The 21,085-nt window shown below is 36.7% G+C and overlaps 1 protein-coding gene across 1 annotated transcript; it reads right to left on the reverse strand.

The window, feature by feature from the left end:
• Positions 1–688: 688 nt before the first annotated feature.
• On the reverse strand, positions 689–19,386 carry LOC120003841 (uncharacterized protein At3g06530). The gene is made up of 40 exons (XM_038852963.1): positions 19,107–19,386; positions 18,717–18,930; positions 18,524–18,619; positions 18,323–18,440; positions 18,073–18,246; positions 17,299–17,469; positions 15,831–15,886; positions 15,635–15,724; positions 15,406–15,554; positions 15,144–15,226; positions 14,915–15,043; positions 14,750–14,824; positions 14,027–14,189; positions 13,593–13,732; positions 13,368–13,460; positions 12,817–12,997; positions 12,563–12,660; positions 11,249–11,401; positions 10,975–11,131; positions 10,739–10,872; positions 10,507–10,588; positions 10,259–10,421; positions 10,015–10,090; positions 9,704–9,877; positions 9,543–9,611; positions 9,318–9,422; positions 8,935–9,024; positions 7,457–7,665; positions 7,104–7,314; positions 6,798–6,980; positions 6,311–6,406; positions 6,148–6,215; positions 5,717–6,065; positions 5,010–5,225; positions 3,770–4,456; positions 3,264–3,673; positions 2,351–2,612; positions 1,739–1,909; positions 1,081–1,352; positions 689–1,000 (listed from the first exon to the last, which is right to left on the reverse strand). The coding sequence occupies exons 1-39, from the start codon at positions 19,264–19,266 to the stop codon at positions 1,122–1,124; spliced, it is 6,486 nt and encodes a 2,161-aa protein (XP_038708891.1). The 5' UTR covers positions 19,267–19,386; the 3' UTR covers positions 689–1,000; positions 1,081–1,121.
• Positions 19,387–21,085: the final 1,699 nt, after the last annotated feature.

The following is a 21,085-nucleotide window of genomic DNA, read 5'->3' on the forward strand; positions in this document are numbered from 1 at the left end:
AATTTTTTGGTTTTACCGGTTTTGGTTCCAACCCGAACCAAAAAACCGTACTTCTAAGTTGGTGAAGATGTGATAATCCTAGACTTAGAAAAACAAATGATCAAAGCTAAATAGGGGGTGTGTTGCAAGTGTCCTTTCACAAATATATTGTTGAAGGTTGCCTTCGCAAGTCTATTCTTGAAAATTTGGGATTGGGTGTGATAATCCTATGCCCCAGAGATGATCAAAGCTAAGTTGATTAAAGCTAGGGCGTAGTTGAAAAATAGTGAGGTAAAGCTTACCTATATTTTGCTTTAAGCCCATGGGAAAATTCAAAGCCCACTGATTTATTCTTCTTCGGTGAGGAGTCGAAATATTGTCCCAAAAGACCTGTATGTTTGAGGGGAGTCGTGCAAATTTTACATGCACAACTTCTTCGTTTGTCAGAGGAGCATTACGGTTCCTGGCAAAGAAAGAAAACCCAATCCGTTCCAGCCGAAATCTCTGGGTATCTCCACCGGAAAATTGGATCAAGTGGAACTTTGACCCAGCCATTAGAAAGTGTTTTGCTTCTTTGACATAGCCATTACTCGGCATTATTCATTGTTTGGCAGCCATCAGATGAGAATTCTAGATTCTAAAATTCACGGAGAATTGTAGAACCTCCAAATCCACCTAAAATACAACTTAGCACATCGAGCAAGAGAACTGGGCATATAAATCATTTTGCATTAATCTGATAACTTATAAAGAAATATTTTCATTACAAAGGCAAGACACTGAACCATATATGCTCATCCTAACCTTAACTTTTTTAATCAGCTGCACCTGTGCTAAACTTGGACAAAACTGAATATTACATACAATTCACAGTTTCCTCGAATATAAAACAATAAATACATAAGCTCCCCAAGACCATACATGGCTGCCAAAATGTGGGGCAGTGGTAAGCACACGTCAAATGTATAGACAAAAGCTTTCACTGCTATCAGAGGAATTGGCAGAGACAACATATTGCTGCCTGAAAGTGACAAGGTGTTAAAACAAACATTAGAGGAATTGAGAAAGGCTTTCAGCACTCATGAGGGGTATTGGTCATACCAGATATGGCAGCTTGAATCTGAGAGGGTATTGAGCACAAATTAGAGATATTCACGAATGTCGTCAACGCCCGTCAACTCCACTTCTTTCACAAAATCTTGCGCTAAAGACTTGACAGTCAATTCTGCATCCTCCAGCAATTCACCAATGAAGGGGAATGTTTCAGGCAGTAACCCCGAATATTCTTCCTTTAGGTTGTCCAGAAGGTATCTAACAATTCTGAGCCCTAAAATTCGGGTCCGCACTTGATCACTACGAGTTTGCATCAATACCTGCAAATGTTTGGATATCGAGAACATAAAGTTGTGACATCAAGTACACAATTGTTGTGACAAAATTAGTTACCGACAACTATAGGACTATGCTAATGAACTAGAAAAATACTTCCCTAGAAAATTGGATCCACATGGTAACCAAAAATAAAATAAAAATGCTCAGAAAACAAAAAAGTTTGATGATGGAATCTGAACAGAGTAAACGGAAAAAATCTGGGAAAAATCTCAACTGCTACTTGAGGAAGATGATAGGTCTAATGTTTGACAATTAACATAATTTGCACATGTAACCACCTACGAGATGGTATAATTAAGATAACCTAAATGTTAAAGTTATCATTCCGAGAACAAGCTGAGGCAAAGTAACAGTGTCTAAAAGTCACCTCATGGTTCAAGGATTTCCATAGAAGGTCAGATTTTGCAGTGACGGCCATTTGACCAATGCAAACAACCAACAGGTCATCAACCTCCTTGACAGATGGTATGTCAGGAAACTCTTCTAGGGACGCTGGTGGTTCAGTATCAAGCTGAGAGACAATGGGTTTTAACAGAACCTGCCACAAAATGCAAACTCAAATGATAAGAATACGATGGGCATCAAAAGAACCAAGGAAAGGATCAAAAAGGAAATGTTCTATTGAAAATTACTTTATGATGGCCAATTGTGAAGTACGCAGCCAGACATTTTAGTAATAGAAACGATTTCTTAGGAACACTGTCGGGAACAAATATGTTCCATTCTTAATATGAATACAGTCAATTTTTTCATAAAGTAATATTTCCTCAGTTGCCATTTAAGAATATATATATCTCATTAAGAGCAACAATGGACGAACAAAAAAGGGAAATTCAAAGGATAAGATTTAATACATTCAGGGTCATAGATTGCTGGTCAACCAAATGCAAAGCCAGTATTTGAACACAATTTATAACCCTAAAATAATCGATACTAACAAATTTGATGTAGTTGACAGTTGTGGTAGAAAATGGCATACCTGAAAGTTTGCGGAGTCAAGGAACTTCAGTTTGTCCGTCTCATAGAGAAAACACTTGTGTAGTGATGACAATATTAATGCCCTAAGGTGCCACTTTTTGATTGCTAACACATTGTTTTCCTCGTTCACATTAACTCCTGCACCCTGAACCTTGGCCTTCTTTTTCTTTCGAGTCAACCCAGTAGCTTTTACATCTCCAGCGTCAGTAAGATACCGTGCACATCCCTCAAGCAAATACTTAAAGTAAGGGACAAAGAGAGACCTACATTTAAAAGTTCTAACATTTAGACTGGCTGTCTTCCTGTGAGAATTGATGCTATACAAGCCACATGAATTGATAATAAATTCTGCTCCTTGAACTAATGAAACCAATGATTCTGATACAACTGTAAATTAAAGAAAAAGATAAATTGACAAAAATATATATGCAGACCCCGGGCCAGTGGTAAGATTTGAGGTCCTACTAAGGAGTTACTCCCAAACGCAACTTTTGTAAAATTTTAAAATTGCATAAAATCTCTAGTATAACAAGTTTTCAATCCAGATAACTGCAACTTCAGGGCCCACAAGACAGCCAAAGATTAACAAGTAAATGACCAGTATATGATTATTAAAAAAGGTATACAAGGCCAAAAGTGCATATCAAACTCACATTATTATATCAATTTTTCATTCAAAAAAAAAGAACATTATGTAGCACAACAAAGCATGGAATATAACAAGCTGTGAAACGTGGGAATATAACAAGAATTCAAAAATCAAGATATTGAAAAGTTTATCTCCACAGTTCATTTCATCATCACATAATACATCAAACACAAAAGAGAAGAATGCCCTTGAAGAAACCCATTATTGCTTTCTCTGTTAACTCTTAGCAGTACTAGGTCTAACAAACATGAATGAATAGACTTACCGATGGTTTTCAGCAAGTTTATTCACAAGGCCAAAGAAAGATATTGCCCGGTCTATGTTAGTGATCCCACTATAGGCCATTTCTTCTGCATCTGACTCAGCCCATTCAATGCTTCTGATGAAAAGAGGCTTGAACATATTTTCTGTAAGTTTCATTGTCAAAGAAATCATCGCATTCACAACACTTTTTTCTACAATATTTATGTTTTGAATTGAAACAGGTTGTTGTCGGCGAAGATCAAGAGCTTGCAAGCAGAGAGCAAAAATCTTTCCATGATAACCAGCAACAGATGATCTGTCCATTTTACAAACTAAACTTGCTAACATTTCGAAAGCGATTGTCATGCTTGAATCCCCCGACTCAACAGCACGAGACTGTATCTTAAACAAAGGAGGCAGAGCAAGGCGCGCCTGGAAAACAATGATTGTTTAAGAATATTAAAACATTTACAGCGAAAATGGAAGTTCCACATCAAGGTAAAAGATATACAAGCTAACAGAACTTACAGTAATTTTATCGGTAAGAATCTTTCGTAATGTATCAGCTTTCAGTTTCAGCTTTGAATCTGGTCCTGATGTATACTCAGGAGAAAGCACCAAAAGATCTATAACATCTTCAAGATAAGGACTCAAAAAACCTCCAAGCTTGTCTATAACTGCCTCCAAAGTAACAAGAACAGATAGCATAATAGATTCATTGGAAATCGACGGTACAGATGGAGGGGTATCATTAATATATCTCATTCTCTCATCAACACATGAAGTTATTTCACGAGCTTTCTTTATCAGGTTTTTCATTATTCGAGGCAGCTCAGCTAATGCCTGTGGTCCAAGGACATCAACCAAGGCACCAGTTGCTCGAAGGCAGCTCGAAGAGATAGTCAAGTTATGCGAAGTGATGCATTTTGTAACTGATTTAAGACACATGCTAAAGATAGAATGATCAAAAGGAAATCTGCGGGCCAAAACTTCTAGTGCTGAAACTGCTGCCAGTTTTAAGGAAGTACTTGATTCATCAATAGAATCCTCAACTATCCGAATGATCTCCATACACGTTTTGTGAAAAGATTCAACAGCGCTATCATTCATATGGAGCCAATGACCGCTAATGACTGGATTCGAGTACCCTCTATCCTTATGTTTCGATTTAATTCGTCCATCATTTCTCACTACGTCGCATAGAAGCCCAAGAGCCTGCTAGCAAGCAACATACAACATCAATAATGAAGCAATAACACAAATATATAGCATGTAGAAAAGGATATTGTACTACTGGGCAACCTATAGAATATGTCAAACAGAACCCAAAAGAAGTTGGGGTTCTTTAATTTTAATAGGATCAACGGAGAAGTTCTCTCAGGACTGTGTATTCAACTGACACATGGAGGAGTAAGGATACATCGAAGGAATTGAGTGGTACACAAGATTACAAGTTCCCAATTAGGATTCATTGTTATTGAACAAGCATTTTCGTGTTAAAAAGTTAGTCCATAGAATAAGTAATCATTTACCTTTTTAGTCACATTTTGATCTACATCGCCAAGCAAATTGGTGATGCCTCTAAAATATGTAGGATCAATGGAGAAGTTCTCTCAGGACTGTGTATTCAACTGACACATGGAGGAATAAGGATACATCGAAGGAATTGAGTGATACACAAGATTACAAGTTCCCAATTAGGATTTATTGTTATAGAACAAGCATTTTTGTGTTAAAAAGTTAATCCATAGAATAAGTACTCATTTACCTTTTTAGTCACATTTCGATCTACATGGCCAAGCAAATTAGTGATGCCTCTAAAATATGCTGAGGGGATCATGGCTCTTGTAATACTCCTCAAGACAGCATGCATGCACTCCTTCAATTCTCTCCTCATCCCAACAGAAATCACTGCCTGCTTTTTCTTTGCATCAAAAAGTTCTAAAAGAGCTACGGTATGCTCCATTAGGTACCCAAGTGTTATCTGAAAAATAAAGCACCCCTAGAAGTCATTAGATGCATGTCAAACCAACACCCATACATTAGGGAAAAAAACAAATATATTATCAGCAAAAGCATTACTGATGACTTAGATGGCACATTGTCCCCAACGCTCAATGTAAGAGACATGACAAATGCAAGACAGGACACTTTGTACAGAATGTAGAAATGGGAGAATAGGCTTAAGGAGCCTAAAAAGATCTATCACAATTATGAATGAACAATATTCTACATGTTAAAGAGTTGGGTATTGTCTTGTAGAACCCACCACAAATAGCAGGAAGCTAGTGTTGCTTCCTTATGAAGGGTAAGTTTACAGTCGTCAACTGCAATTATCTCAAGGGATTCTTAAAACAGTCAAGATTATTACTAATTTACTATGACACAGAATCCCCCAGAAAAAGGTGACACAAGAAAGAGACGACATCCAGTAAACAGGCTCTTAAAATCAGCTGCATATGATGTTCTACATACCTGGATTTTATCCAGGTTTTCACCAGATTCAAGCTTGATTCCCAGTTCTGGGTCCTGCAATTTGTGCAAAACTAATTCCATTGCAAATAGCAAGACCATGAAGAGTTCAGGGCAAGGATTATTGGCTTCTATTTGTTGAAGCAACCTAACAAGGCAGGGCAGCCATATCATGCATGAATACTGCCCACATATTTGCACTGCAAAGGCATACTCCCAATCTTTCAGAGCTGAGGATGTTCCTCTATCTGAAGCACGGATATCATCAAGGCAAATCGATCCTTTTCTCAAAACCAGGGAATGGAAAAGGAGCATGAGCAATGAAGCCAAGCCATTACTTTCTCCCAAAGTCCTGTAAGGAAGAATGTAAGATTGAGAAGCGGCACAAGAACATACAAGAGATATGAGAATCCTAACTTAAAAGTCAATACTACCTTAGAAGGTACACAACAATTGATAGTCTCCTGTGCTCATCAACTTGGGGCAATACATTAACAAAAATCTGAAAATAGACACAACCAGATTAGAACAATAGTTCCAAATCAACTTCTCAGACACTGCAGAAAAGGTGTGCCAATACATTATCTAAAGAAATACCTGGAGCAATTTGTCTGGATTGCCAGTTTCAGATAGCCAACAAGGAACAACCACTGATATGAAATCCTCGAACACGCGCTGTGAATGGCTATCAATCTATTGATTGATGAATAAAATCAGCACGATTAGCAGACAGCTAAAACATTAAAATATCATTTCAAGTGTGAAAGCTAATTTCAGTATCAAAGTCAAATCTAGTACTAAACTCTAAACTACATGCTGAAATTTCGATCTTCAAAAAAAATAAAAATAAACATTGAAGTATCATTTCAAGGGTGAAAGCTAATTTCAGTACCAAAGTTAACAGTCAAATCTAGTACTAATTACTAAACTCTGAACTACATGTTGAAACTTCGATCTTCAAAAAAAAAAAAATCCTTTTTCCATTCAAATGGAGTACCAAGACATCAAAAATGAAATAACCCAATGCCTTGAACATCGGCAATCCAATACAATACGACTTACAGAAGGTCAAAGCTATACATACCTGTGAGACTGCTGATTGTCCAACAACGGGAAGTATATCGAAAATATGCTCCAATATTTTTTTGGGAATAACCTTGGCAATAGAGGTCAGTACAGAGAATACATGGTTGCGAGTGACTCCAGCTTTAGCAGAATTGGCGCAATCCACTAACAATTTGACGTCAATATCATTTATTATGTCATCCTGTCATGAAACATGTACACAAAAATTTTAAGCTAAATGTGTAAAGAAATTGAATCTAAGACTTGTCATCATCTCCAAAAAGCCCCTTTTCCCAGATTCCAATTACATCAATTAGAGGAATACCTTTAGTGGGAAAGATGTATTGAGAGAACCAACTACGTCTTCCAAAATTATTAACAATGTCTGCTGAATGTAACTTATTGTGCCAAATAAGGTCTGAGAGACACCTGCGGAAGCTTCAATCCACTCCTCATTTTGGGCCAGAGTACCATTTACCCAATCATCCGAAAAAATATTGCGAAGGAGCTTAAACAAAGGACCTAAAAGACGATCCCTGCATATTTATATTAGACTTGGTTAGTCCTAGAAGTTGTTAAATATACAGCACCTGTTACACGAATTAGCAGGGGCATTTATCATTGGCCATGCTTTCACAGATGAAGGTTTGAGAATAAGACACACTCATAGAAGCATACCTGTTTACAATGTCTTTCTTCAGCACCAATATATCAAGGAGAGAGCTAAGACAAGAGAGAGCATTTTCTCCTTTAGGAATCACATCAGAATTCATCCCATACTTATGACGCCTCATTGATTTCTTCTTCTTCCCAGGTGTCATATTAATTGTGCAACTTTCCAGTGTGAAGATGAATTCAAGTGACTTGACTACTGTGGACCAAGTTATCTGCAAAATCCAAAGAAGTGAATATTGGCTTTTCACACTGCCTAAAATACAAGGAAATTTTAACAAGAGAACCTAGCTTCGTAATGATCATATTCAAAAAGAATGTAAAAGACCATAACAAATTAATGCAATACTAGTGTCAAAGAAAAAACTGTTCAAGGCTTGCATAACATCTCCAATCCACTTAAAAGAATATGGAAATGATTTTTAAAAAGTGATTTGGCGAAGCCCAATTTTACAAGTTCAGTCACTAGCATCTAAATTAAAGAAGGATTGAGATTATAACTGCTTGTTTTATAATACACACATTTAAGTTCATAGGGTTGCTGAACTGCAAGTCTATAAATATCTAAAAGTTTAGAATGCAGTCTCCTCATCCTCCATCAGGAACTAGCTATGGACAGCTTTCTCCATTTTGACAATACAAACTCTTAATTCAAGTTCCAACCATCGATTTCTCGTGATCTTAGCTTTTATGCCTCTCCTTCCTTGACCTCCCTCTTTAAGTCTTACGTATGTGAAATAACTGAGGTGATCCCATACAAACTCATAATTCAAGTTTCATCTTCCATGAGGAACTAGATATGGAATCTTTCTCGGTCATAGATTTTCTTTTAATGCTTATTTTACTTCATTACTCCAAGTTAACTGGCCTTGAAGGCTGTACAGCCATCATTTAGAAACAGTTCTATATCGTAAATAAAACCCTTGTTTCTTTGACTGGAATATTGTAAAGCAAATTTTTTAAGAAGAAAAGAAAGTAGCTCGAACAATTATAAAACTCAAAAACCACTGTCCCCTCAAATATCGGTCTCTCCCTTCATAAAAATTGGTCTTCCAAGAATCCAAGATTCAGAGACCATGAAGAAACATAATACAAAAGGTCAATCAGTATAAAAAACAATAACTATGTTCAAATACCATCTAACCAGCACAATAGAACTACAAGATAACAATCTACTACTTACATTCCAACGATAGTAAAATGTACAGTATATGATTCTGAAGTTAGTAACAATTCTGTTAGGGGCCTAAGGCCAAACAACAAGAACACATGAGATTTGCATTCATAGACATCCACAAACTTTGCCAAAGAACATGTAGGTCACAGTGACACAGAGATTAATCCAATAGGGAAACAGTCTAACATTCAAATAATGACAGAATTAAGGTATTTAAAATTCTGAGTTTAAGTGACGAATTGATTGAAAAAAAGATAATTTAAAGAAAAGAGAAATCGAAAGAACTGAAAAAAGAAAAGGGACAAACATTTAACTGCAGCATGGCCTCTCTGGTTGCATTTTGTATATCACCATTACCGTCACGAAACAAGAGCACAAACTCATGGAAAAACCGCTCCTGAACAGAGAAAAAGGAATATTAGCCAAACATAATGATTCTTGTAGTGGCATTCCATATTGCTGAATACAAAACAGCCAACTTTTAGTCAGCTTACGCAACATTGATTTATCCACTTATAATTTCGCTATGCGAAGCCAAAGGCACCTGGTTACTAAAATAAAAAAAAAATATACATATCTACTCACAAGTTCGTAAATTTTTTATTTATTATCATTAAACCTTAACACGTCTAGCTCATACTATATTAGAGTACAGCAAATTTTGAACAGCAAAAAAAAATGAAACGTCACCTGCATCTCAGTCGTCAACCCACTGTAAAATTGACCTCTTAGGCTTCGGAGAACAGTAACACAGGGTTTTATTATGGCAAGATCTTCTGAAGAGGTATTATGCACCTGGAAGAATAACAAAAATCCAAAACAAAGTCCCCATGGATTAAGGTAAATCCACAATTACTGAAAAATAAAAAATCACAAGAACATAGATACGGTATTAAAAAAAAAAAATCATCTTACTCGCAAAGCCTTTAAGAGGTACTCTGCATAATCGCGTCCATCAGATGATGATGTGGGAAGAGCACAGATCTAGCACAGGCAGAAGATGGGGTCTTTAAACACCAGAAATATGAGTAGAATGGTACAGAATGCAACTCAAGAACAAAACTATACATTTATACCTCCAGTAGAAGGCACAGAATCTTGACTTCAGTTTTAGACAATTTTTCGGATTGTATATCCTGCTCGAGACAGTATTCATTGCGTCTTTTCAAAAGCAAAGACAACAATAACTCCACATCTTTAATACGTATTATCGCATTGCCCAATCCATTGAGCAGCGATAGTATCATCAGCTGCCAAATTTGTCAATTTTATTAAGGGTCATAGGAATTATATGAAGAAAAAACCCAAGACAAATTCTTGACATGCTCTTTGTAATAGATCTTGCGCATCCAGAGCCCAAGAAATAGGAGAGAAAAACAAATCAAACCTTGGCAAATGCTGAAAGTTTCAAAGAAGAACCCAAGATGAAAGCAATATTCTTTTCCTTCGTAGATTGATCAAGTCTGAAAACAAGTATTAGGGGGGTTAATAAAAGGTAGCTATTGCTTCAAACATTTTGGCAATCTAGTACGCTGTTTGACAAGGAAAGTTATTGATTCAAGTTATCTACAAGGATGAAACAATGGTGCAAGAATGTGATAAAACTGAGGGTTATTGATATGGGCAAATACCTCTGTCCTAGATTCCGTGGTACTATAATGCTGTTGCAGGATGATCCAAGCAAAGAAGTTAGAAATGAGGGCAGAAAATTTTTGTCTGATAATATAAGTCTTTTCTGCTGAACCATCAAACCCAGAAGTTCGTCAAGAGAATGACTCCAGGTTATATTGTTCCCTGTCATGCAAACAGGCAGAATATAAACTTTCAAAAAATGAAAATGGCGACCAGATTGCAACTCTTAAAATTTAGTCATGAATACCATTCTTCTTGCTTAAAAAATCAACACGAGGACACAGAGCATGTAGCCCTTCAATGCAGCCCATGGCAGCAATCCTTGTATCCTGAAGAAAGAAGAGTGGATAAAGGCTGAAAACGAAGTAGTGTTATAACAAAAAATTGACAGATTCAAAATAAAAGGATATAGGCGGAAGTAACAAGAGAACATGCCTAAAAGCATAGATAAAATGAAAATAATTGTTTCACTGTCATACTTGACTATTGCTAGATAGCGGAACAAGAAGTGAAGGAAATTCCGCTAGAAGTTGGAACAGCAAACTATCGTCAGATTGAGAGCAAACAAAAGCAAAACAATGAAGACTCTCAACTTGAGTTGCAACCGCAACATCTGCAAGATGAATGTCCAATATAAGAACATGCAACTGTAAACCAATGTCAGCACAAATAGTAGCAATAAAACTTGACTGGACAAAGAGAACTCAATAAGTACCTTCTTCCGTGAAAAATCCAGAGAGAAAATGGCCAGGCAAGATCTTGCTTTTGGTAACAATGTAGTGAAGGGGCTCCTTGAAAACATGCTTCAATCGAGAAGTCGCAAAAAAGACAAACATATCCCGAAGTTTGCAAACCCACTTGTCATTATCATCCTAAAAGAATATCAATGACAAACCATTTTAGGGTAACCCAATCATTAAATAAATTACCAGCTAATGAATAAGGCAAGAAAATTAGATGAATTAAGGAAAAGAAGATGCATCACATACCAACACTATATCTGAAGGCATCGTTGAAACAAAAGCTTCTAGAAACCTCCAAAGCACACAAATTAAAATGTTTATATTCAATGCCTTTACTTCAGTATCAAATAGCTGGTCAAGGAATCTTCTGCAATCTGCATCTAGCATTTCAGTGTTGAACTGTCCATACAGGGAGAACATAGAGACTCAGGATGCATGAAAACCACATCAATATACAAACATAAATAATGCATAGAAAGTAACCCTTCCAAGTTTTTAGCAAATTAAATGCTCAAGAACTGTCATATGCCACATAAAATAAACAAATTCTAATTAAAAAAACATAAATCTTTTACTGAATGACAACAAAGACCTAAATCAATAAATCATTAACAAGGAACATGCAACCATGTACCCTTTTGATTTACCAAATAAAGTTCTTTTATAGATAAATAATCATTAGTTCACTAACGTATTGGAATAATTAGCAAACATACATGTATGCGTATTCCAAAACATATATGTTCTTGCATATATCAATGTATAAATTTACATCGCCATACCATCTCTGAATCATCCACCTCCCACCTTCTTTTAGAAGAATGTTTCCATGTCACCGTGTTGACTTTTCATTGATCAAAATCACTTCAATATAGGTAGGCATACATTTCTATGCATTTGTACCATCGAATCATCTCATATAATAGAATCATCCTCACTGTTCAAGGGATGCTTCCAAGTTTCCAATGTCGTAATTTCGACTTATGACAGTTGAACTTTTAGATAATTACTGATCCAAACTTTTTTTTTATAATTACGGTCTTTACAACCTCAACTTCCTATGTTCCTCTCTCAGTATCTCTTACAACCGCAATGTACGAGCATGATAATCTATTTATCTTTCCCCTATTGTAAAATGTCAGCTTCCTATGTTTTTATCTCGGTATCGTATATTGTAAACTAGTCTTTCTTATTTAGTTATCTTATTATTGTTTCAAGTGTCTAAAGATCACTTTTAGCAATCTATCCGCAATCCTAATTGACTATGTAATAAATGCCAAAAGAAGCGTGGATAGATGTATTGAATCCTGTGTGCCCAACTTGGAATGACCGGAGAAGAATTCACATAGTGGATTCTCATTGATTTATCCCATACCCCATTGTCGCAGACCCCAAATAATTTGGGGATAACGCTAGGACGATGAATGATGATGATATAAACAATTTAAGCAGTGTGCACCACACACACAAGAATGTTGTAATGTATTTGCATAATTCTGTGCATCAACTGAGCCTAAAACTCTAACATAACAGCAGTTGACACTAAATGTTGTCTTTTACCTCAGAAATTGAAAAATCAACTGCAGACTCGACAACTTCCCAATCAGTCTTCAGAACAGGAAAGCAAGCTTCAAAAAATGTAAAAGATTGCCCCCTTCCTATCAGAAAATGAAAAGCAAAAGAAGTCAACCTACCATTAACTAAACATAAATATAACCACTTAGTTCACCAAGGAGGCAAGGATAATGTGCCAAGCCCAAACAAGATGTTTATATTTGGATCTCATATTTTAAGAGTCAATGGAGGGAACATACTACTCTTTTGCAATATAAATGACTGCATCAGAACCAAATAAAACAGCGTCTTCGAAGAAGCCAAATCATTGCAACTCTTGATAAACCAAGGCAAATACTCATCAGGGTGCAATAAGAATGTTTCAGCCAAGATGCCAACAGTCTCCATATTGATCGAAGATACCCGTTCAGGTTGTAATTTCTGCAATTTTTCCACATCATAGATTCAAACATATTTAGCTGACATTTGAAAGTCAGATAATCACAATTGGTAAATTAGAATGGACAAGCAATAATATACACAACTAAAATAATACAACACAAACAGGAAAAACACACACGCACAGCAAAGTGGCATCATCGCAACATGTCTATCAAACAGCATGACTATCCAAAGAAAAAAAAAATCATCTGATTAATGGCCTACTGAAGAAAACTGCTTTAACAAGGCTTGCCTATAAAACAAAAAAGAAAGAGAACATATTTAAGCCAACAATTTATTCAAAACTTACAATGCCGAGAAACATGAGTCTTGCTACATGAAACAGTGGTGGGAAAAAGAGGAAGTTTACCATTTCTTCAATAGAGACACCAGTGAGACTCTGGTAAATTGGCCACTCTACTTCCTTGGCTAGTTGCAAAACCTTCATATTAAACCTTTGAGTCTACACATATCAACAGAAAATATTAAAAAAAAAATCAAGAACAAGACAAAGATGCTATCATTTGACCATTCCCGATAAGGGAATGGGAACTACTGAACAGTGAACAAATCAGTATGAGCCAGAAAAGGAGACCTTCGGAAATATTAGGATAAAAGGAAACATAATGGTCGCAAGTTGCTTTGAGTTATTGATCTGATTATGAAAGCATGAGATGGCAATCTTCAGGAATGAATAAGAGACATCACCAGCCACAGAACTGTTATCTAACAAACCTGAAAACAGAGACAGTGAATCAATAGAATTATTGATTGGAAGCAACTCCAGTCATCATCCCAGTGAATTTCTCAAATCACTGGAAAAAAAATGTCCCAAGTTATGTTTGGACAACTCCAAACACTTTTATTCTAACTTGAGATGTATGCTTAACAACATTCATATTTGACTGGGAAATAGCGTGTGAGGAAGGGGACACAAATATAGGTATATATGTGAACATGAAAACAGACTGATGAGAGGTACTCACTTGACTTTTTCTTATACGAAAATCAGAGAATGCAGGTACTTACTTGACATGCGATAACATCTTTGAAGCACATCATGTAATGCTTCTAGAACATCACTGGACTCTAATATTTTAGAGAATCCTTCAAGAGATAAAGCTGCCTGAACAACAGTTAGATCATCATCGCGAAGCTGGCACAATACGGCATCCCGGATGTTTATGAACCTCTGAATCACAGGGGGGGAGAGTAAACAAAGACAAAATGAGCGTATCAATCATAAACACACAATTTTATTCCGCACTATATACCACCAAACATTAAATACCAGACATAATGGATAACACATCTCCGACTACACCCAAACATACACACAGCCCATCAATGATAGAGCGCAATTGCAAACAAATTTTGTTCAAGTAGCCTCCCATATTAATTCCCCGCTGATGGGCCTCCACAAAAATAAAACACAGACAATAGTGGGAAGAAAGTTGAAAAGGCAACACAGTGCCAATATTGGCTTGGCCAAGGTGAAAAGTACAACAGCAACAAATAAAAAAAAAATTCCAAAATCAGACAACACAAAAAATAGAGGACAAAAGCCTCAAATGATACCTACAATAGCAGATACATATACATTTCAAGAACTATCTTCGCATGAGCACCAAGAGGTTCACAGTTATATATACTTTACACAAACAATCAGCTGGAAACTTCCTTGTTAGACAAGGTGTAAAAGTAGTGTACCCAGGTGTTTCTCACTGATGGTAATCAAAATAGAAACATTACCTGAGAATCAACATCCTTGGATATCAGGAAGCCAGATGCTTTTAGACCAGATAATGTGGCACGCCGAACTTCAGCCTATGTATCATTCAAAAGCGTAAGCAGGCATGAACATTTGTCAGCATGAAACAACTAATACAAGATCTAATTTTTCCGCACAGTTTATACCTTGGGATGGTTCAACACCAACCAGATCTTGGAATCTGGGATCACCGTTGATGAATCCAAGTTCCCGTCTAACATAGTACTAAGAATCTCAAATGTTGCATCACCTTTCGTGGCTTGTACCTTTTCGTCCTAATAGAAAAACACAAGTGATGGCAAAGTCAAAACCAGACTCAGACAGAAATGGGAATGAAACCACAAGAAGGGAAGAAGTCTAATTGGTGAAACACACCTCCAGGAATTTCCAAACTGCTTGGTTAAATTTGGATGGATACTTCTTATTGATAGCAACCAAAATCTTCTTGGCCCAGCTTCCTAATAAGTATTTCAAGGTTTCAGTAAGCAGCATAGCTAACAGCTCAAGAGTGCTCGCAACAACAATAAAGGAATGTTACAAAGTCACATGGAAGCAGGGGCAAGCAAGATTGGATGCTAATATTCCATTATGTCAAAATGGTCCATACTATAATAAAAAAGTCTCCAGGTAAATATACCTGATTCTGGTGGTGTTGAATCGCTTTTCTTCTGTGACAACTTCACACAGGAAGAAAGGACTTTAAAAACCACATGGCCGACAAGATTATTTACAGGAACTGTCTCTATGATTGATAACAAAGCTAGACGACATGAGTCATCAGATGAACTGTGGAGAAAAACTGTCAGTTTGTCCCCAATCAATAAGGGAAGAGACGTGTCCAAAGAAAAGAATGATTAAGTTGGCACCTGTATTCCACCAGAGATTCCAAAAGCAGAGTGAGGAATCCATCAATATTGAACTCTTTGAACAATCCCAGAATAATTCCAGCAATCTCCCTTCAAAATGGAAGTACAAAATAAAGTTTTTAAAAAAAAAAACCAATAACATACTAAGGAAAAAAAATTCTTGAAACGTGTCTGAGTCTGGACAGTCAAGGACTACCTAGTTTCCTTCAAAAACTCCAAAGCCTTCTTCGGGAACACATCAATGGCTTGCAACTGGTAAAATTTTGAGCATATTGAAGTGATGATAAATAACAATTAAAATATTATGCATCTTCCAAAGAATGGACTAAAAATAGAGTTTCCCAGCATGATTAGAAATAAAAGGCACATTAAGCCCATATCAGGTGAACACAACACCACATTACCAAGAAGATGATAAAATGTGAAAAACTTACTGAACACATCGCATTTATATTTTTGGGAAAAATAAACTAAAAGTGCGTAAGAACAAAACTTGACTCTACAAGAGAGTCTATATTGTCCATGGTTTACTCTCATTCATCAGCTGGTAACTAAAGTTGAAAATCATTCCCCAAGTAATTAATCAATAATTTATGAAGACAATAAGGAAACCAAAAAACCACCCTGTAAGAAATTATCGTGCAAACTGTTGTCAATGGATCAGGCTAATCGCTGCATCACTGCATGGGCTGGCTTAGCGAGTATTACGTTTGTGTCTTGCACAATCTTAATATACCAGGACAAAATGGGCACTGGGTTCATGCCCAATCACACCATGACCAGCTAGGGTGGGTTGGCACAACATGGATTGCAAGCCATCTCTGGTGAGTATAAATTTATTTATATTATATACATTTCAAAAACTCATCACAGTTAGGCTTGGCTCGTCCTGGTGGTTCAAAAATTCATAATGGCAACGCCCAACATATTCAGCTGGCAGAGCATTTACAGTCCATCACATGGGCCACAGTAGCACCTATATATCAGGCCATGCTAAGCCTATAGACTTAACATGTGCAAAAGTTACAGAACACAAACAAGTGGAGAATCTATATCATTCATTCGAAGGAAACTACAAGGTAATAAACAAAGATTTCGTAGGAAGTTAAGGTAGACAAAGGGGTGGAAACCTGTTTTCTGACTTGCTAGGTGAAACAAAGGCCAATAAAAGTCTGAAATTAAGACCCCGTCACAATAAACAGAGCTCAGCAATCCATAGTACTCGTGTGAGTAAGGTACAACTCCTCTAAATGAAGAGGATTAAATGATACTAAATAGTTATCAAGGCCTAGCCTAAGGCCGCCAAAGTTAGAGGTTAAATTACTTACAAAATTATTTTATGACCAATGACAAACAAAAGAAATAAAATGAGGAGTCTCAGCCGAAATTTGTAAGTTTTTCTGGGCTAAAAAGGAACACAAATTATCACATATTACAGATGAAACATAAATATAGTTAGAATTGTCTGTATAAGTAAAATCAAGTCTGTTTTTGCCAGACACATGATCATAGTTGAAGAAAGTGAAGAGTACAAACAAGAAGATACGAGGACAACATATTTACCAGGAGAACAATTGAAAACATTAAGAGCTGGATAAAAATGCCTACTGCTTCTAATTGCTTTATACTATCAATAAACTAGCTGTATATCAAGTTGGTGGTACCTGAACGAGGTTAATCAAAGCCATCAGCGACGAACGAAACCAATGCAGATCAGTCGACTCTTTTGCATCTTCTCGAGCTATCTCAGCAATCGACCGTATTAAACTCTTAACAAGTTTAGGCGCCAGTTCAACTTTCTTTGCTAGCAAACCAACAATCATCAAAGCACCAGCCTACAGACAGAAGTACAAGTCAAATTACTTAACAGGGTAGGGAAGAAGGAATCCTTTACAAGTAGAGACTCCGGACTCTATTATTTTTGTCAATTCAACACAAGTAGGCAGTTGTTGCCAACCATGTCACCGCCAACTCTTTTACTGGCTAAAAATGGGACATAATCTGTTTCTAAAAGGGGTATGTCCAGCTTTCTAATCTGGCAGCGGTGAAGATAGATGCAGAAAGAGAGAGTGTCTCATCGTCAAAAACTTGATGCTTCAACAAAATAAAAGAATAGGAAAGTAATATCAAATCAACCCAAAGTAACAAATGCCTTGGACAAATATAAGCACGGAATGTCACAGAACTAACATACTAGCGGAATTATTGACAACGGCGTACTGTTAAATGCGATTATTTTTGCTCCCTAATGTCCATGTCAAAAAGTTTAATATATTTTACTTTAAAAGCTAATAGAATAAGGCAAATGGAAAAATCCATGACGTCCAGTCTGCTGAATGTGGGTGGCCATGAATAAATCACCCAAAGAGAATCAAAGGAAAGAAGACCGACATTATAGTGACCACTCCGTTTCAGAAAAGTTTGCCTTTGAAACTTACCTTGTGATCTGGGCCTACTTTTGCACCAGCCTGAAGTCCAGAAACTACAAATGGAAGGATTTTCTTGACATCATCACTATTAACAGTTGTAACAGAACCAAGGACCTCAACAATGACAGCCGTGCAAAAGCTGATCACAGGCCTCGACGGCTGAAACTTCTTTGTTGGAGAAGCCTGCATGTAAGATTAAATTTACGAGACCAGAAAACAATAGCAACAACATCCAATGAGATGGGAAGCAAACACCCACATAGTTGCATAAAGCCTCCAGCACTCCCATATCACGGATGCACTGCTGTACTATAACACTTCTGGGTGGAGGCGCACCAGAAACTTTAACTCCATCAATAAATTTCCATTTACTATTCCTACATTCAGAGGAAGTGAGTCAAATTTGCAAAGTTCAACAAGAAACATAGTGAATTGTCTCCGAAAGACGCTTTTTACTCACCCTGTGTCAATTAGCTGCACTATTCGAACAAAAAAGTGAGTGTCATGGTATGGCATAGCACATAAAATCAAATCCTCTGCATCGTACACGTGAATCCTAGAATTTCAACCATTAAAAAATTACAATGTTATAAAAAAACAATGTATCAAACTAATCTTGAATTTAACTAAGTGTGATTAAAGGAGTTACTTACTTGTATCTGCGTATCAAATACTCGAGTGTCTTCAAAGATGCAGGTAATTGAAGATATCCCGACAGTAACCTTACGTAGGAACTGATTCTGGTACTAGTGTTATTGTTCTCTTCTATACCTTTCAATTCTCTATCAAAATCGATACTATTATGAGTAAACAGATCTTGCTGATAGTTTCTAAATCGCTCATCCTTGCTTATAAGAACTTCAAGACCTGAAAATCAAACAACAAAAACAAACAACTTGCTTAATCTCCCCTGCATTATAGCTACAATTTTATTCTCAACCAGGAAAATTTGCACACGACACGTCAAGAGCTCTCATCTATTTTCTCTAAAAGGCCTGAAGTCGCACACACGAATTCAACGGCAACAGGAAATCGTAACTGACCTGATAGAGCAACGTTTAATATGGTTCCAATATCGATATCGGCAGCTTCTTTGGGATCATATAGGATTGAAGGGCGGGTGAAGGGTCTCTTGAGAGCAGCTGAATCGGCTTGAACGAAAGGCTTGATTGCCTGTAATTGCTGGGCTATCGAAGAAGCCATGGCTTCGGTTGCTAACAACTGAAGGGGAAGCGCTAGGAGAAGAGGAAACTCACAGGTTTAAAACCCTACTAGGGTTTTATTTTATTTGGTGCCTGCGTTTTTCATCCAACCGACTCACCTGGTTTCCAATCAGAACGTTAGGGTTTTATATTTTTTAATATTAAAAAAAATAAACTTTCCTTAAACGAGTTGGAAAAATAACGTTAGTCTTTAACCCCTCATTTATTGTTTTGTTTTCGGCCCGTTTACAAGTATGGGCCAGTTTGTGCATCTTTCAAATAGATGGGCCTATAATCCAGGATTACAGAAGCCCAAAGGGCCAGTTTATGCATTTTTAAAATAGATGGGCCTGTAATCCAGGATTACAGAAGCCCAACCCGAATACACTTCTTTTTTTTTAAATAGTAAACTTTGTTTCATTCTATAATAACAAACATTCAATCTATCGTACCAAAAACTGACTAAGAATTTATAAACACCGGACAACACCAAGTCACTCAAGGAAATTACAAACATCATACTAAACATCTCATGTTATTAAACATATATAATAAATGAAACACAGTAATAAACTAAACCAGTAATAAAAGCAAACGTTTTAAAACCGACAAAATAAATTACCCTGATAGGAGTATTTCACAAGCTATAAAATGAGTTGGTGCAACACTTTCCAATTCATCTCTGCAATCCCCCTCCCCTTAAAATACTTAACTACCTAAAAAGAAAAGAAGACAATAATTATAAGATCATGAGGAGTTTTGCAGAGATGCCAACCTTGATCGTGTTGTTGATGTTAACATGTGGCGTAGCGAAGAAGACAATGGCATACGTGCCATATCCACCAGAGCCCCCAATTTACAAGTCTGAAATTCCACCTGAACCTAAACCTGGATATTATAAATACTTAAGCTATTGTTTGTCGAAGTTCACTGTGGAGTGCAAAAAGGAATTGCTTTGTTATGCGGCTCTGGATGTTCTAGTCACCGATGCTTGCTGCCACAATCTTGTACGTATGGGAAAGAAATGTTACATTGACTACGTTGATTATGTCTTCACGATACCCAAGTTTAACAAAGCTGCACGTAAGGGGCATGAAAGGGCCAATCGGTTGTGGAATACTTGTTATTTAAGACTGAATCCCTGGTGACAGTCAAATATCTTATTCAACGGCTGGTTCAATAAAAATAATATGAAATATTTTTATATTTAAGATATAATAATGTGTATACTTTCCTTTTTGTGACTGTATCGACAAATATTACATGCTATAGAGGCTATAAAGACTATAATTTTGTTTTAATTACAGGGGAAGAATGGGAAGACTTGAACTCGAGATCTATATGAGATACCACTCACATGAGTGTCATTTGAGTTATTTGTGGTTCTATATAGACTAGGAGAGGGGACCCTCAAATTTGACTCAGTCTAGACTCAAATTAGTCGTGTTGGGCTTTTGTAATCCTGGGCTACAGGCCCAACTATTGCAAAATGCACAAACTGGCCCAGACTTGTTAACGGCCCAAAAACAAAACAGATAAGCCCATTGGTAATATGGCAAGATTAGACTAAAATTTACTGTTTTAATTAACAGAATGAACCTCAAGCCACCCTTGGCCGACCGGGCCGTATTGTCTATTTCTATCTACCTTTTCATAATTACGGATGGTCTTGGTTGATTAGGAAACTGATTATCGAGGATTGCACGTGTTTGTCGTTAATTTATTGATCATTTGAGTGATAATTTAATCGATGAATCTCTAATGCCAAACCAAATAGATTCGAGAACAATATATTTATAGTCACGAACTGGGTTTTCATC

Source organism: Tripterygium wilfordii, chromosome 8 (assembly GCF_013401445.1).
Source record: "Tripterygium wilfordii isolate XIE 37 chromosome 8, ASM1340144v1, whole genome shotgun sequence".
NCBI lineage: Eukaryota > Viridiplantae > Streptophyta > Magnoliopsida > Celastrales > Celastraceae > Tripterygium > Tripterygium wilfordii.

Bases quoted from the DNA above. Each gene is read 5' to 3' on its own strand.
- LOC120003841 (XM_038852963.1), bottom strand. From the start codon at position 19,266: ATGGCTTCTTCGATAGCCCAGCAATTACAGGCAATCAAGCCTTTCGTT. The intron at 18,931-19,106 runs GTCAGTTACGAT...TTTGATTTTCAG, and splicing joins ATTAAACGTTGCTCTATCAG to GTCTTGAAGTTCTTATAAGC. The intron at 5,226-5,716 runs GTATGTAGAACA...TTTATTTTTCAG, and splicing joins AAAACCTGGATAAAATCCAG to ATAACACTTGGGTACCTAAT.